Source organism: Hyperolius riggenbachi, chromosome 5 (assembly GCF_040937935.1).
Source record: "Hyperolius riggenbachi isolate aHypRig1 chromosome 5, aHypRig1.pri, whole genome shotgun sequence".
In the NCBI taxonomy this organism is placed as follows: Eukaryota; Metazoa; Chordata; class Amphibia; order Anura; family Hyperoliidae; genus Hyperolius; species Hyperolius riggenbachi.
In genome coordinates, this window is record NC_090650.1 from 49,687,369 (window position 1) to 49,712,769 (window position 25,401).

The window sequence follows — 25,401 nt, forward strand, 5'->3', positions numbered from 1 at the left end:
CAGAGGTAGTTTATTTAAGCACGGCACAAAACTTGCAACAGGTTACAAACACGCCTGTGTCGACAGCTGTTTCGCATGAAACCACGCCTCCTCAGGACATCAAGGCTTGAGATAATAAGCTTCAGAAGACCGAGCTCTCTGCGACTTTCGTGGAGCTCAATGGCTCTTTTGCATAGATAACTGGAGTTTCTTAACTCTGCCTGTGCTAGAAACAATATTAGACTCCTATCTCTGCTGCTAATGTTTTATATCTTAGCTGTACTACACATACAAATCATTATATCATAATTTTTATTTCGCTTCAGTGTCTCTTTAAGGGTGGAGAGTGATTGTTCTATTAGCTGAAGACATCCCACTCAGCTCCCGTTAGCCCGCAAGTTCCCTTGGCTTCATCCTCGACTCTCCCTTGGTCCTGCTGGCGGCTCCGGTAATCTGGTGACTTCAGTTGAAGTTGCCCGTGCATGCCCCCGGTGCAGGAACACTTACGGCGACTGGCATGATGACGCGCCGGGGGCATGCACGGGCAACGTTAGGCAAAGTCGCTGAATTACTGAAGCCGCCAGCAACGTAGGAAGAGCCGAAGAGGACGCCGGGGGACCTCGTGGGCTACGGGGGGCTGGAGGAAGCCCCAGGTAAGTCCAGGATTCTTTTTTGTTTTTTACTACTCAGGGTCCCTTTAAAGTCTGCTACCCAAAATGAATCTGATAGCTGTAAAATGTATCGTTATGTGCTTTATGTGTAAAATCTAGGTTGATCTAGGTCTGCTGGCAGCAGATCGACGGCCCATAGAGTTGTATTGGATCTAATGGTCCAATAATGCATTTCGATTGATTTCTAATAGATTTAATTCTGAAATCTATTGGAAATCTGTTCCTAGTGTGTGGCACACATCAAGGAGAGAGAAACCAATAGGGAGAGATAAGTTATGACATAAAAAGGATAAGGTGAGATGAATCATGAGGTGAGACAGAGCAGGAGAGATCATCTATGATTTAAGAACCAGCCCCCTAGTCTGTATATTGTTGCACTGCGGTACGTTCCGGCCACGTTAGCGAGGCACGCCTGCTGGCTAATTACCATAAAAGCCAGGTTGTTTCCCCCCACAGAGAGCATTGGCAGCCGTTTTCTGTGAAATGGAACCGCTTGTAATTAAAACATTATAAAGCAGAAGAGAGGCCCGCATTACCTTTCATTTATTTACTATACCAAATGGATGCCGTCTTCTTTAATTGGCTTTCTGCCAGGGAGGAAGGAGCTTGCACAGAATCCGCTTCATAAAAGCCTCTTTATCAGCGTGGCACATAAGAATTTATTTACAGTAATTGGGAAAAAAATAATTACGCTGTTCTCCAAGACATAATTACAGCGAGTCCCTCCCTCACATCTTATTTGTGCGCGGTCTGTCGTCGGCGTTCGGCAATAATTGGGGAGCGCAGCCAATGTGAGCGGCGGAGCCTTCCAGCTCGAGAAAGCAGTTTTATTTTTATGTAAAGCTGTTAGCTAAATTCCCCAAACTGCCGCGGCAATAAAAGATTTGCATAAAATGCTGCAGGAAGTACTTGCGCAGCCAAACGTCTCAATTGGGAAAGCGGTCATTTATAGATCCAGCTAAAGTACCCAAAACTTTTATGTCACATGCTACTTTCCGGGGGGAGGGGACTCTATAAACGCATCAGTGCTTTAACAAGCTTCTAATGATATTAGAGATGACTTTCCCATTGCAATTTGCAAAACTGAGCGTAAGTAGAAATTATGCTATTTTTTTTTCTCAGGTCTGTTTCATTGTTGTTCTTGTCTTGTTTTCCTCCTCCTGCGTTAGTCATGCTGCCCTGAGCAGGAACAATTGTTAGGCCCAGTGCACACCAAAACCTCTCGAAGACCCTCAAAACACTAGCAGTTTTTGGAGCAGATTTCAGAGGGATTCTAGGCATGTTTAGAGATGTTTTCTAAACATGCCTAGCGTTTTTGGGAGCGTCTTTGTGTAGCAGATTACAAATATTGTTACAGTAAAAGCTGTTACTGAACAGCTTCTGTAACAAAATCGCCTGGAAAACCGCTCTGATCTAGCGTTTTCCAGAGTGGTTTGCATTTTTTCCAGGGCTGTGGAGTCGGTACAAAAATCTTCCGACTCCAACTCCGACTCCTCAGTTTATGAAATCACTACTCCAACTCCGGGTACCCAAAATGGCTCCGACTCCGACTCCTTAGTCTAATACTTAACAGGGATGTGGATTTTGTACAAAAATCAGCCGACTCCCGACTCCGACTCCTCAGTTTATGAAATCAACAATTCCGACTCCGGGTGCCCAAAATTGCCTCCGACTCCTCGACTCCGACTCCAACTCCGACTCCACAGCCCTGTTTTTTTCTATACTTTACATTGAGGCAGAAACGCTTCTGCAAACCGCAGGAGGCACGTTTGCAGTTTGCTTAAAGCCTCAAACCGCTGGTGTGCACCATCCCATTGAGATACATTGGCCAAGCGTTTTGACTGGCGGAAGCGGTTTGTGGATCGCTGCAAAAACTGCTCGGTGTGCACTGGGCCTTAGTTGATTTCCAAACCTGCACTATGGGAGTGACTGGCAGCAGTTCAACCAGCTTTGCACTTCCATATGCACTTCAATCAAATTGATTGATTTTCCAGATTTTCGATGTATAGAAAAAGCAAAGATAAGGGTTTTTTATATCTAGAAAAAAATACATTTTTTTAGATTTGTTTTTGAAATACCGTAAATATCTGATCAGATGTGTTTGGAAAATTGAAAGGAAAAAAATGCAAAAAAATGTTGGATGTTCTCAGAAAAAAATGATCAGCTTTCTGGTTGGGAAAAAAAACAAAAAATTGATTTAGTGTCTGGCCACTCTCAGTATCACTGTGGGATAGCTGTGTATTTTCACACATAGAAAGAAGGGAAGCAAGCCTACATGATGTTTGCAATTGATTTAAAGGGGTTATTTTTCAAAAAAAAAGCAGTTTTAAATTAAGGCACAATTATGAGGAAAAGAAACAATATAATAATAATAATAATATGCTTTTGATCCCATTTGCACATATAAAGACTACAGTCTAAAGGTGGCCACACACCATTCAATTTTTTTTACATTACTTTTGAATTCAGGATTGACTATCAAAAACACTCTGCAGCTGTAGAGGTGTTTTCACACCAGAACTGCTGCGGTATGTTTTGCTGCAACATACAGCAGATCGCAATGGAAAATATGTGTAATGTGTCTCGGCATTTGAACGGTATCATTTGCATGTGGCTATTCTGGCGTTTTCCGCTGTGCTAACATATGGCAGGGCATGTTTGTCTTGTACAGCGGCGTGTGTTGCCATTCATCAAATGATAGGCAGGCTTCTGCCCCCTGGCTGCAGCAGAAAGAGTTGGAGGACATGTTTTCATTGCACTGAACCTATGGTACTTGTCAGCACCAAATCTGTATATGAAAGCAGCCCAGATAAGGCAAATAAAATGGAAGCTGTCCACAAGAATAAACTGCTCCCCTTCCCAGATTTGTCATTAGTACAGGTAAATAGAAGACTATGTCGTTACTCACACATATTTCATATTTGATGCAGCTGTTCCAGAGAAATTCCCTTTTTGAAAAGTCAGTTAAAGCAGAAGGATTAGTCATACTATGCCAGGGAAAACAACACATATATAAGTAGATAGATACTTGATCTACTTACATAACATGTCCACGTTTTGATTTCAGTAAATTTTATATAGTAAATGAAGAGAATTCTGTTCCTGGTGGGGGCCATGTCTTTTGCCCACAGCTGAGGCTAAATCCTGATGTCATTTCTGCCCTTAACTTTTTTTTTAAATTTTCTCCTCCAATCACTGCGTCACCTCAGCCTTGCTTGTAAACACAAGTGAGCAAAGGATCATGTTTCAGATAAGCAGATAGGCAGGAAAATGAAGGAAAGAGGAGGAATATATTATAGATAAAAAGAACCCCCAGCATGCAACTGTTCGGTACCGACTACTAAAGGGCCAGTGCTCCTAAAATATGTGATAACTCCAAACCATAACAGCAGAAAAAGTTTTGTATACAGGATTAGCATCTTTATCACTTAATACACTCAGACCAGTTGTTGTTGAAATTTGATTTTTATGGTGACAATCCCGCTTTAAAGGACAACTAAAGCGAGAGGGTTATGGAGGCTGCCATATTTATTTCCTTTTAAGCAATACCAGTTGCCTGGCAGTCCTCCTGATCTTCTGCTTCTAATACTTTTAGCCATAGACCCTGAACTGGTATTATTTAAAAGGAAATAAATATGGCAGCCTCCATATTTTTCTCACTTAAGTTGTCCTTTAAAGAGGATCTGTAACGATAAAAAATGCCTCTAGGGGTTACTCACCTCGGGAGGGGGAAGCCTCTGAATCCTAATGAGGCTTCCCCCGTCCTCCTCTGTCCCACGGCGGTCTCGCTGGGCCACTCCGAACAGCGGTCATGTCAATTTTTACCTTCCTGGCTCCAGCGCAGGCGCAGTAGCAGCTCTCGGCTCTGAAATAGGTGGAAATAGCCGATTCCAGTCGGGTCCCCTCTTTTGTTGAGGCGCAGGTCGCCTGCGTAGTAGAGCGGACCCGACTAGGATTGGCTATTTCCGAGCGGAGAGACGCAACAGCGCCCCCACTGGAGCCAGAAATAGTAAATATTGCACAGCCTGACAAATTGTCAGCTGTGCATTTGGAGGGGCTGTGGAAGACCACCATGGGACAGGGGGAAGCCTCGATAGGATCCAGAGGCTATCACCTCCCGAAATGAGTACCCCCAGGGGCATTTGTGGTAGTGGCAAGGACACAGGAAGCCTCTACAGCAAACATGTAAAACTCTGGCCCGTGGGCCAAATCAGGCCCTCAGAGCCATCAGATTTGGCCCTCAGGTGGTTTTCCCACTTTGCATTATGTTTGGCCCACTCTAGACCACCAGAAAAGCTACATTGAAGGGGAAGCCGTAGATCACCAGGGAAGCCATATGGGGAGGGGAAACATACTAGATACCAGGGAACTGTACTGGAGAGGGAGGGTGCCACTAGATACCAGGGAACTGTATAGGGAAAGGAGGGGGCCACTAGGAAACTGTATCGGGGAGGGTGGGAGGACCACTAAACACCAGGGAACTGTATAGGGGAGGGAAGAGGGCTACTAGACACCAGGGAACTGTATAGGGAAGGAGGGGGCTATTGGACACCAGGGAATTTTATAAGGGAGAGAGGTGGCCACTAGACATTGAGGTCGGCCCGTGACTTGATCCCAGAGCTCAATTTCGGCCTACTTTGTATTTGTACAGCAGAAAGAAATGTCAGTGCTTCCAAACAGACGCTGCACCTGAATGGACTACCTGCACAAGTATGCAGAGCTCCAATAACGGGCAAATTACACACCTTGCATTAAAAACAGGTACAGTAAAGGAGGGCGTTAGCTTCAGCATACGTTGTGCACAAATTATCCCTACTAGACTCTCCCACGGCGGTGACGGGCTTTCACGGGAGAGAACCTAACCACTAGACTAACAGTGAAGCATATCAAATAGTGAAGCATGTTTAAACAGTGAAAATTATCCAATCAAAGGGTTAAAACCTCAAACTAATGTAACAGTGAAGCATATTCAACAGTGAAGCATATCCAACAGTGAACCCTAGCTAGTCTAAAATTAAAAACCTAATCCTTACCTGGTGCAGCTAGCCATAAATGGTATACACATTTGTTCAAAAGACAGGTGCAGGTGGAAGCGCTGCCATTTCCTTCTGCTGTACAAAACTTAAGTATACTTCAGGCTAGCTGCCTCCATGGGTGTCAGCTTGCATTCAAATTTTAGAATTTAGATTAGTGTTAGCACATAGTTTGCATTTGATTTGTATTCAAGGTGTGTATTTAGCCTCAAGGGGCTGGGCATATCTCTGGAGCTTTCACTTCACTTGCAGCCTGTGAGCGCTGCCCATTGCTTGCTGTACTTTGTATTTGAGTTTGACACCCCTGCTCTACAGTATCCAGCATCTTCCCTCACCTTTGTTAGGCATAGTACAGCCACACTTGCTCCTGAAGAGGATTTTACATCCAACAAACAAGTTGAATATCTTTGGGGGGGGGGGGGGGGGGGGGGGGGGCGCATTTAGCAGAAAGGGGGTGGGTATGGAAGACGGCATGGGAGGCTTCCTTATGTGTTTCTTAACTCAACGTTCCTCTCAGGTGCCCTGTAAGCAAGGCCGGATTTGTACTCTTTACGGCCCAAGGCCACTGTCACCAGCCACCCCCTTCAGTATAGATAGCAAGATGACTCCTCCCCCTTGCCCTCGTGTATAGGTAGCCAGATGACTCCCTTAATACCTCCTTTTCCTACCCCCCTCTTCAGTGTAGGTAGCCAGCTTGCCCTCAGCAACCATCAGTGTCACTCATTTCTCTGCACGTCTCCAGTGCAGAAGCTTCCTCTTCCTTTCCGTCTCCAATGCTGACCAAGTCCGTATCCGCCGGCCACAATTCAAAGCAAACATGCACAGAGAGCAAGGTGGCCACTGCACATGCTGCTGGCAGTAGTGTACTGCGGTCAGGTGCTCGCCTGATCTCCCTGCATTGCAGCATTTGCAAGCTTGCACCAATTTAGCCTGCTGCTTTGGTGCTCTTGTTCCTGTGGTGCCCTAGGCCATGGCCTAGGTGGCCTTGCCCTAAATCCAGCCCTGCCTGTAAGCGAAGTCAAGTAAACCTTATCAATGTGAATAGAAATATCTTGTGTGCAGCATTATATGCAACAGCAAGCTTCACTTGGGAATGATGTATTCAGCAAAGCTTGGACATACCAATAATCCTGAATGAATGGTTCTCTTTACCATTTTAACTCAACTCAGGAAACTTTGCGCCCCTTTGACCAGAGCACTCCATCAAGTCAGAATCACTGTCAGCATCAGCCAATTACAGCTCTATTGTCCGTTCCCTGTACTTATATTGCAGCTGCAGGGGTGCAATCTGAAGCCAGAGGCCGGAGTGCTCTGTGCATTATGTAATCAGAGCTGCTTGTAAAGCCAGGGATGAGCTGTGTGTACAGGATTCTCCGGAGGCAGAAATGACATCTGATTTCTTTTGTGTGGCAGCTGCAGAATCAGGAGATGGTGCGACTGATGATGAAGAAAGCGGAGCTGGAGCTCAGCAGTAAAGTGACAGAGATGGTCCGAAGTCTGGAGGATCCGGTGCAGAGGCAGCGAGTGCTGGTGGAGCAGGAGCGCCAGAAGTACCTGCAGGACGAGGAGCAGATAGTCGTCAAGCTGAGGTGAGGACTTGCTGCTTGCACTGCTTGTCAGGCCTGAATCTGAAGGTCAAACAAACGTGTTATAACTGCTTACAATGCTTAAAAATGGTGGTGTTCTTATATACAGCAAAGTAACTGTTGGGCATAAAATCAAAAATCAATTCTTTATTTTTATCTGGTAAACAAGTAATAAGGATGCTATCCAGGCAATCCAAAAGTTAAAATCACTCTTACTTTTCTTGTTGATAAATGATCATTCCCCAGTTTACCTGACTCTTATTTGGTACACAATAAGGAAGTTGCAGGGCATGCTGGGTTTTCCTTTTTTGCTGCTCTACTTCCCCTCAGACTCAGGGCCAGATTTGTACTTTTTACCGCCCAAGGCCCACTATCACCAATTGCCCACCAACAGCGGTGTTAGGATAGGGTTATTGGACATAGGAACATGGGGAAGTTAGGGAAACTAATAGATCAGTGTTAGTCATTTCTGAAAAAAAAGGAGATAATGCAAGGTAAAGGTAACAAGGCTCGGTACTTGGGAAATTGATGGTCAGGCTAGGAATTTCAGAATAGAATAATGGCAAAAGGGATTAGGGTTACTGATCACAAGATTAGGGTTATTTAATTGACTGAGAACAGTCAGTGACATCACTATTTACTCTGTAAAGTACTGCAGAAGATGTCAGTACTATATACAGTACATACATAATAGTAATATGGCAGGACATTAGACTATGACTATGGTAGGATTAGATTGTGAGCTCCTCTGAGGACAGTCAGTGACATGGCTATGTACTCTGTAAAGTGCTGCAGAAGATGTAAGTGCTATATAAATACATAATAATCTGGTAGGACATAAGACTATGACTATGGTAGGATTAGATTGTGAGCTCCTCTGAGAACAGTCAGTGACATGGCTATGTACTCTGTAAAGTGCTGCAGAAGATGTAAGTGCTATATAAATACATAATAATCTGGTAGGACATAAGACTATGACTATGGTAGGATTAGATTGTGAGCTCCTCTGAGGACAGTCAGTGACATGACTATGTACTCTGTAAAGTGCTGCAGAAGATGTAAGTGCTATATAAATACATAATAATCTGGTAGGACATAAGACTATGACTATGGTAGGATTAGATTGTGAGCTCCTCTGAGAACAGTCAGTGACATGGCTATGTACTCTGTAAAGTGCTGCAGAAGATGTAAGTGCTATATAAATACATAATAATCTGGTAGGACATAAGACTATGACTATGGTAGGATTAGATTGTGAGCTCCTCTGAGAACAGTCAGTGACATGGCTATGTACTCTGTAAAGTGCTGCAGAAGATGTAAGTGCTATATAAATACATAATAATCTGGTAGGACATAAGACTATGACTATGGTAGGATTATATTGTGAGCTACTCTGAGGACAGTTAGTGACATGACTGTGTACTCTGTAAAGTGCTGCAGGAGATGTCAGTGCTATATAAATACATAATAATAATATGGTAGGACATACGACTATGACTATGGTAGGATTAGATTGTGAGCTCCTCTGAGGACAGTCAGTGACATGATGACTATGTACTCTGTAAAGTGCTGCAGAAGATGTCAGTGCTATATAAATACATAACAGTAATATGGTAGGACATTACACTATGACTATGGTGGGATTAGATAGTGAGCTACTCTGAGGACAGTTAGTGACATGACTGTGTACTCTGTAAAGTGCTGCAGGAGATGTCAGTGCTATATAAGTACATAATAATAATAATATGGTAGGACATTACAGTAGGACTATGGTAGGATTAGATTGTAAGCTCCTCTGAGGACAGTTAGTGACATGACTGTGTACTCAGCAAAGTGCTGCAGTAGATGTCAGTGCTATATAAATACATACTCATAATATGATAGCACATTAGACTATAACCATGAGATAGCATGGTGGCGTAATGGTTAGCACTCTCACATGGAGCACTGGGTCCCTGGTTCGAATGCCAGCCAGGGCACTATCTGCAAGGAGTTTGTATGATTTTTAAATGACAGTTACAGCTTTTTGCGTTGGTTCGCATAAACGCCACAGATCCCATTGTCTTGTCCTGAATGTTACGTGTAGCATGCAGCGTCAGGTGCGTTCCCGGTTTTCCATGTCCCCCTAGCGGCTCAAAACACAACACCACAACAAATCGCTTGGAACCAATGCTGAGCGCTTCCCTGCTTGGTAGCAGAAAAGCATTTAGCACTGACTAGAGCCGCCTCCAGCTGTCCTGCAGAAGCCTGTCTGAACCATCCTTTATACCCCTGCTCTACCAGAAATCCACACTGCCCATTTCCAAATTACTAGCATACGCAATAATATCCTCAGGATTTCTGCGCAAGTTCAGTTTTATATGAGATACAGACACTTTTTTTTCCTTTTTCATTTTAGTGGTGTACCCAAATGGCAGTCATAATTTTCAAGAGAGCACAAAAACAAAATAAGCTTGATAAGATGGTGGCCAGCACTTCAGAGGAAGGATTGCTGGACATATTTCACTTATCACAGTGTTCTGTGACTTCATTAAGAAAACCAATTAAAAACTATTAGCACTTGTGGCACCTTTGCAAACTACTGTTCATTGTTCATTTTCCTCTGCACCCTTCTTGCATTGCACTCTCTGGTGCTGAAGAACAAGCTGCTGTCACTCCTTCTGGCTGTGCTTCTGCATCTATCCTGTGCCGTTCCTGGGGGCACAGGCACTTCCCCTGCCGGACTACAGTGTCAAATAATGCTGGGTACACACCATACGTTTTCCCGCTCGATCCACGGGATCGATTCGACTATTTCCGACGTGCTCGATTTGGGCTACGATCGTTCCTGCTGACGATTTGCATGTTAAGTATGCAAAATCGACGGCAGGAACGATCGTAGCCCGAATCGAGCATGTCGGAAATAGTCGAATCGATCCCGCGGATCGAGCGGGAAAACGCATGGTGTGTACCCAGCATAAGGCAAGGGGGGGGGGGAGACAGAGCCCGGGCAGCCTGCAAGCAGATAACGGAGCTCCAGCTGATTTAGGGAGCTTTAAAAGAGCAGTGAGTGTGCTCTTTTAGTTCCTGACAGGTAGCTTTAAGGCTGCCATACACTGGTCAATTGCCACCAGATCGACCAGCAGATAGATCCCTCTGTGATCGAATCTGATTAAAGAGGGATCTATTGGCTGCCCACACTGCAAACAGATTTTGAATCGATTTCACTATGAAACCGATTCACAATATGTGGAGCTGCCGCCGCACCCCTGCATACATTACCTGATCCGGCTGGCGCGAGTCCCCCGGTCTCCGCTGTCTTCTTCTCCACTCTGGGCTCCAGCTTCACTTTACTTCCTGTCCGGGAAAGTTTGAACAGTAAAGGACGCTCTACGTTTTAAACTTCCTGTCGGGACAGGAAGAAGTGAAGCCTGGCGGAGCCCAGAGGAGAAGGAACAGTGGGAACATGCGTCAGTGGAGCAGGTAATGTATTGCCGCTAGCGTCAGTCGTCGGACATCGCCAGCGATCGAGCGAAATCTTCCGTGCGGACAGATCGACGGGAACGATCGATTTCAGACGGAAATCGATCGTTTGGTCAGTGTTTGCGCAACAATTTCACAGCAGACTCGATCACAGTGATCAAATCTGCTGTATTTTAGCGGGAAATAGTATAAGTGTATGGGCCCCTTTAGAGAACATACGCAAGTGTGTGTGCTGTACTGCATTGATGAGATATTAAATAGCGTTGAGCAGCTCCCCATCCGCCCCTTTAAGTGATAATGAAGTCTTCGCCTAGTCACCGGCCTTGGGGGCCTGCCCAGAAATCCGGCCCTGCTCAGACTTAACTAATGCAGCCTGATTGGCTGAAGCCTCTTTCCCTCCTGTTTCCCCCACACACACCTCTTTTCCTCTCTGATTGACCAATATTTCTAATGCTGAGACAATGCACTTTCTATAGTGTAGCGCCGGCAAATCAGGCAGAGGAGAGTAAGGGAGGAAATGACATCAGGATTGGCTTCAAAACAGCCACAGTTAAAATGGGAAATGCTAAGAAGGATGTTCTCTTTTTTTACTGTAGAAAAATCGCTAAAATCAAACATGAACAGTGCAATACATATGTTATGTTTGTAGAGCAAGTATTTGTCTACTTATATATGTGGGGGGTTTTTTCTGAGATAGTATTACTGACAGCTCCTCTTTAAGTGAAAATAAACCTATGAGATAAGTGATCTGTAGAACTAATACTAAGAGAACCATCCTGGAATCCCATGATTTTTATTGTGTTTAACCACTTCGCATACAGACCTTGTTTTCAACTTATTGACCAGAGCAGTTTTGACAGTTTAGCTATGTCCCCATTTAATCAGAAATATTTGTATCCCTACTTATGACACAGAAATGAAATATATATTGTTTTTTTCAAGACAAACTAGGCTTTCATTGTATGCCATTTGTTTCCCTCAAACAATTTTGTTTTCTATGAATTTTAATTGGAAAACAAAGAAAAAATAGAAAAAACATGTATTTCTCAGTTTTACCAATTCCAGTTTAAAAATAAAAAGTACTACTGTAGATAAAAAACACAAATTTTGTTTGGCTATTCTTACTGCTTATCACAAAACTTAGATTATGTTCCTGTCACAATTTATGGTGAAGATATTTGATTCTGAAATAATGCTAGAGTGTGTTTTTCACTATGAAATGAGAAAATACAAGTATTTTTAATAGTAAAAATCAATCTCATTAGCTCAGGAAACTTATATTCCCATTCACCAATTAGTGCTGCATCACATAGTGCCAGAAATGTGCACAGGCGCAAGCCCAATCCTGCACAGCACTGCTCCTGCTACAAGACGTATATCTACTGACCTGTGGTTTAGATGAAGTCACAGAGGACGTATATCTACTGACCTGTGGCTTAGATGAAGTCCCAGAGGACGTATATCTACTGACCTGTGGCTTAGATGAAGTCACAGAGGACGTATATCTACTGACCTGTGGCTTAGATGAAGTCCCAGAGGACGTATATCTACTGACCTGTGGCTTAGATGAAGTCCCAGAGGACGTATATCTACTGACCTGTGGCTTAGATGAAGTCCCAGAGGACGTATATCTACTGACCTGTGGACGAAGTGGTTAAAGGATCCCTAAAGTGAGAGGTATATGGAGGCGGCCATATTTATTTCCTTTTAAGCAATACCAGTTGCCTGGCAGTCCTGCTGATGCTCTGCCTCTAATACTTTTAACCATAGCCCCTGAACAAGCATGCAGCAGATCAGGTGTTTAACTGGATTTGCCTCATGCTTGTTTCAGGTGTGTGATTCAGACACTACTGAGGAACTTAAAAGTATAACTGTCAAATGTTCATACAGGAGGAGGCGGCAGACTTGCACGGGTGTTTCTTCATATCACCATCTCATTGCCTCTCCACCTATTGGGGAGAGAATGAGGCTGGGAAGAGGAGGGTGATAGATGGGAGCAGCAAGGGGCTAAACCTACCTGGCAGTGTGATTACTTCTGGATTTTAGGGTATAAAAGCGGTGCAATTTTGTTCACAGGCTTTTAGCAGCCCTGCAAATAATTCACCTCAGATGGATCCAGCGCTGCAATTCTCCCTCCGTCCACCGGGCAGTTCCCCCCATTTCCTTGCTACCTAAAATCTCTCCTGTCTGCTGGTGTGATACCTAGTATTCTCTGACATCACCGCCGTGTCCCCTTTACCAGGAGAGCCTGTGCTATGTGGCACCGGGTCAGCACGTTTGTGACGTCACGTGGTGCCGCGGGGTACAGGCACTCTTGGTGAAGGTCGACTTCGCGATGATATCGGAGGAGGCTAGGAATCACATCAGGGGACAGGTGAGCTTTTTAAACACTGCCCACAGGAACAGGGGGTACACGTTACACTTGGGAGGGATACCGGCTGATGGTATTTTGGTCACTGTTATGGCCACACACCTGATCAAGCACTTGTGAATGAGATTTTTCGGCATGTCCGATTGACACTTTTAACTCATTTCTGCCCAAAATTGATGGAATTATTGATCAGGCGGACATGCACCACCGATTTTCTCATGGCCAGCAAAATCACTAGATGTATGGGCACCTTTAGGCTGCTCAGAGGACCGTCCACCAGTCTGTGTCTGTTGGGGGGGGGGGGGGTGTTATTTAAGTATTTATATAGCGCCAACATATTACGCAGCACTGTACAGAGTATAGTGTCTTGTCACTAACTGTCCCTCAGAGAGGCTCACAATCTAATCCCTACCATAGTCACATGTCTATGTACATATCGTGTAGTGCATGTCTCATAGTCTAGGGCCAATTTAGGGGGAAGCCAATTAACTGTGAGAGGAAACCGGAGTGACCGGAGGAAACCCACACAGACACGGGGAGAACATACAAACTCCTTGCAGGCTGGGTTTCGAACTGGGGGCCCAGCGCTGCAAGGCGAGAGCGCTAACCACTACGCCACCGTGCTGCTCTAACCACTACGCCACCGTGCTGCTCTAACCACTACGCCACCGTGCTGCTCTAACCACTACGCCACCGTGCTGCTCTAACCACTACGCCACCGTGCTGCTCTAACCACTACGCCAGCGTGCTGCTCTAACCACTACGCCAGCGTGCTGCTCTTCGTTATTGCAAGCGTTTTGCTGTGAGGGCCACCTGTGAACCATAATAGCTGTACGCTGTACGCTTACATTTTACACAATGCAGCAATTAAATGTCTTATGCGTAATTTGCATAAATGCATTTTTTTGAATTGCAGTTATAAAAATGGGAAATTAAATATAAGCTTAAAGTTGATATGCATTATTTACTACATACTGAGCAGAGGGGAATAGATGTACAAATTATGTAGTAAGCTGCTCTTTAATGTATTTGGCCATTTGTAAGAAGGAATATGTATTATACACACACACACACACACACACACACACACACACACACACACACACACACACACACACACACACACACACACACACACACACACACACACACACACACACACACACACACACACACACACACATACACACATACACATGTATTATTACAATGTGTAAGAATGAGGTACGAAATGTATTCTAAAGTTAGGTTTTAATAAAGAATAATTGCAGTAATAATAACAGTACAGTGGTAATTAGTGGAAAATAATGTTCTAACTAGCAGTATCTGTTCCATATGATGATATTAGCTTTGCTGTATCTCATAAAGAAGATTTAGCAAGTGTCCCTCCTCCCCCCGCTCCTTTGCCGCCGCCCCCTCCTGCCGTAGTCGTCTTGCAGTTTTATATTCCCGATTCCGCTCTTGCAGAGGAGATATTTGTCACGGGAGACGTATAATGTGTGCGTATTTACAGCCCGCTCTCGGGGCTCGCGCTCTACATCCACAATCACCGCAGTCTGCGCCGTGCTGACGGCTTTATAGAAATGTTCCGTTTTAGCTTTTTCTTTTTCTCCTCCTTATTATTTTATTCTCAGCTATTCCATTTCCATTGATGGCAGTTTCAGCACCTATGAAACCTCAGCAGCTGTTTCTCGCCTTCCGAGCACACTTTACGGAGTGTTCCCAAAAGCAACAGCTGGGGATCGTCCAAGAGAAATCAATCAGCTGCTAAATCCATTTCTATCTGCTTCTCACCAGATTATTTATGACTTGTTTTCTTAAAGCAGCAGGGTCAGTCATACTATACCAGGGAAATAAACCATATATAATAATAATTCAAACATTTGTATAGCACTTTTCTCCTGTGGGACTCGCTTTGCTGCAGCCAGTGGGACGCGCTGAAGAGGCCACCCTGCAGTGTTAGGGAGTCTTGCCTTGAACTCCTTACTGAATAGGTACTGACCCTAGCCAGGATTAGAACCCTGGTCTCCCATGTCAAAGGCGGTGCCCTTAACCAGTACAAGGTGGTGCCCTTAACCAGTACACTATAAGTAGATGACTACTTGTTCTACTTACATAACAGATGTACCGTACTGTGAATGTTTTGATTTCAGTGAATTTTATATAGTAAATAAAGAGAATTCTGTTCCTGGCATTTCCCATCTTGATTCCTTCTGACTGAAGCCAATACTGATGTCAATTCCTCCCTTACTTTTTTTTCTCCTAGAATCTGCACTGTCATAGCTAGCTTGCTTTGTAAACGTGAGCACAGCAAGATCAGATTTCAGTGGCTTCACACTGCCCTCAGCCAATCAGTGAGGAGCAGGAATGTGGGAGGGGAGATGACAAGCTTCCTTCTCAGCAACGTACCAAATAGAGCCAGTCTGATTGAGATAAGATTTATTACAGCAGAACCATTTCTGATTGCAGTGCATGGTGAGGTTCCAGGCTGCATAATGTGACTGTACAATTATAGATAGATAAACCAACAGATAGATCCCTACCAGATCAAACCTGGTCTGAGAGGGATCAATTCTGTCCACACTTTAGGCACAGGTTATATCTGTGTTCTACACACTGCCTGCCCGGGCCCCCGGGTCTTCCAGGCCCTGCAGAGTGTAGGCAGCAGAGTTTATACTCACCTATCCACCGCTGCGTGTCTTCTCCACTGCCAGGCGCTCCTCCCTATGTATTCCCTTCCCTGGCCCCCTGTGTCAAGTGATAAACATTTAGAGCCTCTGTCCCTGGCCAGTGATTGCAGGGCAGAGCTCACACAGAGGTTTATAGTCCTGCTATCTGACTGCAGCTACAGTGTTCTCCCCAGGCTCTTTTAGCTGGGTGCACCCGGCTAGTTTTGGTGAGCACCCAGCTGTCATTGGATCACCTCCTCCTATTCTGTAAGCAGAGTTGCACACAGAAGCATCGGCCCTGCATTCTCTCATATTGCCCCACACGGCTACTTTTTCATGCCACCCGGCTGGAAAAACATTCTGGGGAGAACACTGAGCTATCATCATTCTCTTCCCTACAGACTCCAGCTGGCCTGTAGGGAGAACAGGGAAGAGCTCCGTGTGTGAAATATGTGCCGATAACAGGGCTCTCCATGTCAAACGTCCCTTCCCATGTGCCAGTCTGCAGCAGCCTTCCTGGTTCAAGTCTCGTGGCACTGCAAGAGGCTGTGTGTCAGAGATAGACAGTCTTGAGAGAGGGGGGGGCGTGGCAGCAGCAGGCAGTGCCGAGCTCTGACTTTCACAGAGGACTCCTATGCCGCAGCGTATGAAGATCAGAGACGGCGCTGGCTGATGCTGTTCATGGTCAGGCCCCAGACTACTTGGGCCCCATACAGGGCTACTGGCAATACCCACCTGAAGGCAGCCCTGTCCATATCCTTCCCACTTCAGGTGTCCTTTAAAAACGATAGCAGTTCCGGTCAGATTGCTTTATCAAGGAAATGTGTCCTGTAGCTTGTGGATAGCAGTTGCAGGATGCAGTTAGATCAGTTCCGTGTCTCCCCCTGGCCCCAATAGAAACAGCTCAGTGTAGAGTTACACTACAAGTTTCCCCCGCCAGCCTGCTCTGAATGATGGGGTGCTCGACCCGTAGAAGATGTGATTTGTGCAGTCAGGTGGAAGAGGCAGCTGGGGCTGAACGAGATTGGAAAATATGTTATTTTTTATGCATTTTCCTACATCTGGGCTTTGCTGATAGTTCCCGTGACTAACTTTACTCTCCCTTGCTGCTGTGACAAGTCAGAATGTAAAATACAGACGCAGGAGCTTGCTGTGACTTTATAAATATATTCAAAGACTTTGCCAAATACCGCCAAGCACAGAAAGCTGTGAGCTTAATATGCATCCCTTCCTGGCAAAGCTTCATCTCACAGAGTCAGCATTAGGCTGACGTTATTGGGGGCCAGGCATAACACAACGATCAAACGTGTGCACAAGCAGACTGCCCTTGGGGCATTGCAGGCAGTGGATGAACTGGGGACACACCTGCATAGCTTATCCAGCTATACGTATTTATTCATGCTGTACTGCCAGCAAGTATCATTAGCCAGTACATATGAGTTAGCACAATGCTCCAATTCAGGGATGTCCAAACTTTTCAGGCTAAGGGCCATATATTCGTTCTTCAGAGTGCTAGGAGGCCGAACTAGCGAAATGATTAAAAAAAAAAAAAAAAAGTGGAATATTTGTGTTGATTAAACTGAAATATGCCTGTGATATATTGTTAAATAAAACCTTTCCACAGAAAATAACCCATATAACATGTGCAGTTAGCACAGTGGCAGCTGCTAATCAGTGGTTGTTACTGCTGCTGGCCACTGGCATAACAATAGGGGTTGCAACCCCTGCCGTCGCGGGGGGTGGGGGGGGCCTAGGGCCCGCTCAGGGACTTTTGGGGGGCAGGAGGGGTCGCAGCCTAGGAGGAGAGTGTGGCAGATCGGTGGGGAGGGGGGACATTCCCCCCCCCTCACCTCGGGCTCTCCTCTCAGCGCTCCCCTTCTGCAATCAATCATTGGTGGCAGCGGGCGGCGGCGGCAGGCTGAATACATTACCACCTCCTCGCTGTAGGTCTTCCGATCTCTTCATGCAACTTCCTGTGTAAACAGGAAGTTGCTCTTAGAGAACGGAAGACCTCCAGCGAGAAGGAGGTAATGTATTCAGCCTGCCGCCGCCGCTGCTACCAATGATTGATTGCAGGAGGGGAGCGCTGAGAGGGGAGCCCGAGGTGAGGGGGGGGGGGATTTCCTCCCTCCCCACCGATCTGCCATACTCTCCTCTTAGGCTGCGACCCCTCCTGCCCCCCAAAAGTCCCTGAGCGGGCCCTGGGGGGCGGGGGGGGGGCGGATTTTTTTTTGCAGGGGGGCCCGGGGATTTCTAGGTACGCCCCTGCTTCTGGCATAGTGGCAGCTGCTAATCAGTGGCTGTTAGTGATGATGGCATAGTGGCGACTGCTAATCAGTGGCTGCTATGGCTGCTGGCACAGTAGCAGCTGCTAATCAGTAGCTGTTACTGCTTCTGGCATAGTGGCGGCTGCTAATCAGTGGCTGTTATTTCTGCTGGCACAGTGGCAGCTGCTAATCAGTGGCTGCTACTGCTACAGTGGTGGCTGATAACTTGCAGCGACACAAGGTGGCCCCTGCATTCGACACCGCAGCTGTGGCCTGTGAACTACATGGAATGAACAACTTCAGAGAGCTTTAGGGGCCACCAGAAAAGGCTTAGTGGGGCCACATTTAGCCCCCGGGCCAGACTTTGGACATGCCCGCTCTAAGTCATCAGTAGAAAGTTGGTCTTTCAATGGATGTTTTATTCTATATGATTCTCTGTGTTTTGTTCTCTATGGTTTTCTTTGTTACCCTAACCAGTTCCCTGTAAAGCGGTATTGTCACCATAAAAATCAAATTTCAACAGCCACCGGTCTGAGTGTTTTAAGTGATAAAGATGCTAATCCTGCATTTAAAACGTGCAAAACCTTTTCTGCTGTTATGGTTTGTAGTTATCACATACTTTAGGAGCTCTGACCCTAGTGCCAAACAGTGCCAAAGAGTTAAATGCTGGGAGTTATTTTTATCTATAATATATTCCTCCTCTTCCATTTATTTCCCTGCCTAGCTGCTTATCAGAAACTCCCTCTGATCACTTGTGTTTACAAGCATTGCTGAGGTGACTCAGTGACTGGATGTGTAAATAAAAAAATAAAAAAAGACAGTGCAGTTGTTAGTATACACCTCAGTGGGAGTGTCTGAAGACTCTGGGAGGAGGGCAGCTAATGAATACACAGTGAGCAAGAGAAGGGAGGGGGAAAACAAGGGTCAGGGAGGATAAGTCATCAGCATTAGCTTGGCAAGATGGCCACTGCCTAGAATAGGATTTTCTGCTTTTCCTTTATAAAATTCACAGGAACCTCCCCTGGTTTCTCTTCAGCCGCGCCACGCCTCGCCTCCCCTGTTTCCTATTGGCCAGCGGCCAAAACCGCGATCTACCAAATAGGTGGTTGCAATCTACCGGTAGATCGCGATCCGAAATCGACCTATTGGGCACCTATGGTCTAGAGCGGTGGTCCTCAAACTAAGGCCCACGGGCCGAATGCGGCCCGCCGAGTCTTTTTCCCTGGTCTCCAACACAAAGTGTATAACTTATAGATGCAGCCCACTGTACCTTTTAAATATCGGCTGCTCGAATATAGAAAACCAGTGCTGGCACCACCCATCCACATACTGTAGAAGCCAGAGAGCAGTCATTCGCTGACTTCCAATCCAATTCTGCATCAGGTGACACTGCTGTATAACTGGTTGGCAGGTTGTCACCTGGGTAGGCTTCACTGTCTGGTGCACAAAGACGTTCTTCGGGGGGCTGCATGATGAATGGCTGCTGCTGGGAGGTCTCCTCCGGGCATGATTGGGGAGGAAGCAATACCTGATTCAATGTAATGTTTTTCAACATCATTTTATATATGCAGTCTGAAGTATGTTGACCCGGCCCTTGACCGAAAAAGTTTGGGGACCCCCGGTAGAGGGTCACAGCACTGGAACAACGACCTTCAAGGGGGGTGGAGGAAGCCTCTGGATCACTCGGAGGCTTCCGCTAATTAGGTAAGTATCTAACTTTTTTTTCTAATTTGCCTCTTTGAGTTATCAGCAAGCAAGAAAATACAAAAAACAACTTTTACGCATATTAGTTTCATTTTTATTTTCACTTCAGGTTTGCTGTAAACTTGTTTAAATATTTATGAAGCATCTCCTGTAGTTGTCCTCTCACTGCCTCGTCTGATTGTGTGTGTTTCCCCTCCAGTGATTTGGAGACTTTTGTGGAAGATGTGAAGAAGGATTCCTCCAGTAGATTTGTTACGCTAAAGGATGTGGAAGATCGAGCGTTTGCCCTGCGGCAGATCGGAGAGTCTGTATCTAACCTAAAAGGTATTACAAATTGTTGCAAATGGGAACGTCACTATTAGAACACACATTACTCAGTTTTGCCAGTGACTCGTGTATAAGTCGACCCCTATACTTTTATGAAGTGAATCAGACCTAAATTTCTAGACTTATACTCGCGTACATACAGTGGATCAGGCGTGGAGGGCTAATATTTTGGAGCACTTGCTGCCCCATACTCTTTCCTTGTAGATATTGGTTAGCTGAAGAATTTATTTTGAATGAGACTGGCGAGGAGGGCATTACAGCTTCAGTTAGTTCTATAATTTTGTGGTTGAGTAGTTCACACCTTTATCAGGGATTACTTGTGCACGTTGCAGTAATCTTCTGGGAATTATTTTGTTATTGTGTTCTATGATTGCTGTATTACCCTTCAATGTACCGCGGCCTTCACTAGAAATGAAAATGTACCGAAAATAAGCTCAATCTATTACCCTAAGGGGAATTGCACTCCTCTCAGTAAAAAATAATATATATATATTCCCAGTTATTTCCAAACCGGATAGGGACTGTAGGTTCCCTCCCTAAATCTATGTTTAAGTTGGAACACTGTGCCATTTCTGTCCCTTGTATCTCCTCTGCCACCCCCCCCCCCCCCTCCACTTCACCCCTGTCCTTCTGTTCCCTCAGTGTCCCCCTCTGTGTGACGTCTGCCCCCACTGTGTCCCTCTGTAACACCTCTGCCCATCACCGGTCACCCCTGCCCCCCCCCCCCCCCCCCATGCAGCTTTTCATGTGAAATTGTGCAATTACGATTATACATATTATGTTTTTGAAATTGAATGGATTTCATGTAATCCATGCAAACTTCCAGAAGGTTCCAGCGCTGGGTCACATGTTTGCATTTTAAAATGTATAAAATCGGTGCGCAGAACTTGAAACTCACTATATAGTGTAGTGTACCACAGCAAGATGTAATTTTACCGAGAACCAATTTTTCTTTGAATTTTTAAAATCAATTTTCTCAATCTTTTTGGATTTTTTTTTTTTTTTTACTTGTTCCCATTTTCGGGATGTTCGTAAGCCAGGGACTACCTGCATATGTATATATCATCTTACTTTTGACCACCTCTCACACATGGTCTTTAATAAAGTATTTCATTATGTATGTTATGTGTAGAGCAATCTATGAACCGCCCACTTGTCTCATTTTCAGGGGAGTTTCCATACTTGCAGAATAAAATGAGAGCAGTGCTGCGGGTGGAAGTGGAGGCTGTCCGTTTCCTAAAAGAGGAACCCCACAAGCTGGACAGCTTGCTGAAGAGAATCCGAAACATGACCGATGCACTATCATCCCTAAGAAGGTGACACATAGAAGCCTGAACTCTGCTGTATCTCTGTTAGCTGTATTGTTGACCTAAAGCAGATGGTTGGCATAGCTAATGGGCACATGCCATAGTCTACAGTGCTACAGTGATATGTCTGTGGAGGCCATTGCCAGTATAGATAATGGGTGGTAGTATAACTGTAAGAGTTGTATAATAGATTAACCAGTAGCCGAGATCAGTATATCTACACCCCGTGGGAGTACTCTTCCCATCCCAGGGGCGTAGATGATTGCCTTTGGCTTTTGGTGCGCAGCATGTGTGTGTGCACATGTGCTCACCCCCGTGATTGGCAGTTACAGGACAGATTGGTGAACATGTTCTATTCTCTAATTTAAGTGTTGGATTTATGAATAATCTTTGCTGTGACAAACAGCAAAGATTATTCATTGAAAAACTGTAAGAAAAAATAAAACACACAAAACAAAAAGACTACTTTCACTTTTGTTATCGTATAGAAAGCTGTGATTTTTGCTTTCTAGGAATTGCAGAGGATTTCAAAAGCGTTTAGCCAATGTAACTCTGTGGCTGATTTGACAGGAGCATGCATCAGTTTTGGAGCAATTTCATTCAGGGAATGCCATCCAGGGCCAAAATTACATTCCCTGAAATTGTTGTTATTACTGACAAAATCACTCTAAAAAAAATGCTAGCATTTTTTATAGTGATTTGCAATCTCTGGCAGAGGGCCTTAAAGGGATACTGTAGGGAGGTCGGGGAAAAATGAGCTGAACTTACCCGGGGCTTCTAATGTTCCCCCGCAGACATCCTGTGCCCGCACAGCTACTCACCGATGCTCCAGTCCCGCCTCCGGTTCACTTCTGGCATTTAAGGCTTTAAAGTCTGAAAACCACTTCGCCTGCGTTGCCGTGTCCTCACTCCCGCTGATGGCACCAGGAGCGCGCGGCGCAGGCCCAGTATGGTCTGCGACTGCGCAGTACGCTCCTGGTGACATCAGTGGGAACGAGGACACGGCCACGCAGGCACAGTGGTTTTCAGACTTTAAAGTCTGAAATTCCAGAAATGAACCGGAGGCGGGGCCGGAGCATCGGTGAGTGGCTGCGCGGGCACAGGATGTCTGCGGGGGACCATTAGAAGCCCCTGGTAAGTTCAACTCATTTAACCCCGACCCCCTACAGTATCCCTTTAAAGAAACACTATCAATAATCAGAGACTACAGAGTTATATGAAAAGCTGCAGTATCAGGTTTCACACACAATTATGAATGTTTATGCTGCACAAGATAAATTTCCTCTGATCTCGGTGCAGACAGCTCATTCAGAGACACAAGCAGCTGCAGTTAAAGGACAACTATCAAAGTTAACTAAAATTCTAAATGCCATATATATTTCCAGTGATTATTAGCAAATAGCAATACAAAGGCTTTTTTTCATGTTTTATATGAAGAAAATGACATTTACAGAGAGCGGTTCTCACTGTGGGCATTACTACAGAGGACTTTGTCCAACACATCCAGCATACAGAAACAATCTTCACTGGCTCTAATACTGTGACTGGAATCTGCTCACAATGATAGAAAGTAGAAATATAGCTTCAAATGTGTGTAAATAATAATCAGCTGAAGCTCTGTCTATGTGTGTCTCTCTCTGCCACACAGTTTAAAGTAAACAGTTTACAGCCAGATTACTGCTCCCCTCAATACTGACACAAAAATGTTACAAAACAGATGGTAAACAAAGATATTTTTTCACGCTGGCTGTGCTTTGAAAAGCATTCTAGTGTTGCTGGTAGTTCCTCCAGAATCTTCTCTGATCCTTCTTGAGCCCGCCACTGGTCGTTGGGAGCCTCTTCTTTGCGGCCACTCTCCAGTCCTTAACGATTGTGGCCGCACATCGCCGGTGCACTGACTGTCTGCACAGTAGCATGGATAAAGTCCAAGATAGGCTAGCACACCAAAAGTATTTCCAGGATTATTTATTCCTTAACCTTTTCGGGACCGCGTGCATTAGATTCTACGCCGCACTTGTGGCTGTTCTAGCCTGATGCGGCGTAGGATCTACGGCGGCCCGCAGTTTCCGCTCCCGACGCGATCGTGCGCACCCGGAGGGGGAGATTAAGCTGTCATATGGCAGCCGACATCTCCCCCGAGTGATCAGCAGCCATCGCGGCCGGTCCCGAAAAGGTTAATGCATGTGTCAACACGAGATTTGACAATTGTTTTGAGGCCACGACGGAGGGTCCTCTTCATTAGAAAGAGCAGGCATATGTCTGCTCTTTCTAATGAAGAGGACCCTCCGTGCCCCCGAAACAATTGTCAAATCTCGTGTTGACACATGCATTAAGGAAGAAGTAATCCTGGAAATACTTTTGGTGTGCTAGCCTATCCTGGACTTTATGTATCGCATTGATGTGGCTTTTGCATCTTGGCTATGCATCTCAATCTTTAACTTTAAGTAGCATGGAAGGAAAAACCTTGCACAAGGCTACTGTGCAAGTGCGGGCCATCTTACATCTGCATGCAAGTAGGTGTAGAGCATACATGTCAAACTCAGGCCTGTGGGCCAAATCTGGCCCTCAGAGCCATTAAATTTGGCCCTCAATTGGTTTCCCCACTTTGCATTATGTTTGGCCTACTCTAGACTACCAGGTAAACTACATTGGAGGTGAAGCCATATGGGCGAGGTAGGGGGAAAGCACTAAACACTACAGAACTGTATAGGGTAGGGGCCTCTAGAAACCAGGGAACTGTATAGGGGAGGGAGGACCACTAGACACCAGGGCACTGTTTAGGACTTGGAGGGGGGCCATTTGACATGTGAGAACATTATAAGAGAGGACCCACGTGTCCTGAAGAGGCGTGGTTACACATGAAACAGCTGTAGACATAGGGGCTTTCGTTTGTACCTGTGCTTTGTGGCTTCAATAAAAGAGGATTCTATGAGGAGTGCCGGAGTCTGTCAGTTCTTTCAGCTATACAATTATAAGAGAGGAAGGTCGCCAGTAGACACCGAGGTTGGCCCGTGACAAGTTCCCAGTGTACAATTTTGGCCCACTTTGTATTTGAGTTTGACACCCCTGGTCTAGAGGGTCCCAGCACTGGAACAGTGATTTCAAGAGGGGTGGAGGAAACCTCTGGATCACTCGGAGGCCTCCCTCTAAAGTAAACATCTAACTTTTTTTTCTAATTTGCTTCAAGTACACTTTTAAGTCACCAGCAAGCAAGAAAATACTCAAAATAATTTTAATAGTACCTTTGTACCAACTTTTTAGCAGTTTTTCATTTTCAAAGTGCAGAACGATTTTAAAGAGAGGATGAAAAATTATCTCCTAGGAGAAAACGTTAACTGATTAGAGGCAGAGGTTTATATGTGTGCAGAGTGCCTATGGTTGTACACTATGTAATAACAGTGTGGTTGAGCTAGGTTTTAACCTCACGGTAACTTCTTCTCTTTTGCAACCTTCTTAGACAAGTTTCTGATGGACCTTCTAAAGTTGTGGACTTCAATCAGAATAACCAGTTCATCATCACAGAGAGAGTGACGGACACAGAGGCCATCCAACACAGGGAGGAGAAGAGCCATGCGTACCTCCAGCCGATACAGACTGAGGGATTGGAGTCCCAGACCGTGTCTGTGAAGTCCGAGGTGGTCCCGTTATCGGCTGGAGTCAAAGTTCACCAAGTGCAGAGCTCACCTGTCCACATGCATCAGTCACAGCAGTCTTCTGCACTCATAAACCTGATCCTCAACTCCAGTAATCAGACTGGTCATGTGACTGAACTGTCAGCCAATCATCATTCGGCAAATTTACAGACTGCTCAAGAGCAAACCACACAACAGAATGGATCTAATGCGCAAAGCCTGTTCATTGAGGAAATTCAGCACGTGGGTTACAGGAACCGAGCTGTGTCTATAGAGGTACTGAGGTCTCTGTGGCAACGCTTCACTTGCTAGGATGGCTGTTTGTCCTGATGTTTAGCTGTACTGTCTTTACAAACTTAAGCTTTGTGTTAGGCTGGAAGGACCCCAAAGTGT

At 45.4% G+C, this 25,401-nt stretch overlaps 1 protein-coding gene across 22 annotated transcripts in view; it reads left to right on the plus strand.

Moving 5' to 3' along the window:
• Window positions 1–25,401, plus strand: part of KIAA1217 (KIAA1217 ortholog) — a 798,974-nt gene that overhangs the window by 705,765 nt on the left and 67,808 nt on the right. For all 22 annotated transcript variants that reach the window (XM_068235624.1, XM_068235630.1, XM_068235626.1 and 19 more), the window contains 4 exons: window positions 7,097–7,272; window positions 19,942–20,066; window positions 21,238–21,385; window positions 24,834–25,284. In XM_068235624.1, coding sequence (XP_068091725.1) covers window positions 7,097–7,272; window positions 19,942–20,066; window positions 21,238–21,385; window positions 24,834–25,284 — 900 coding nt within the window. The remainder of the gene's footprint in view (window positions 1–7,096; window positions 7,273–19,941; window positions 20,067–21,237; window positions 21,386–24,833; window positions 25,285–25,401) is intronic.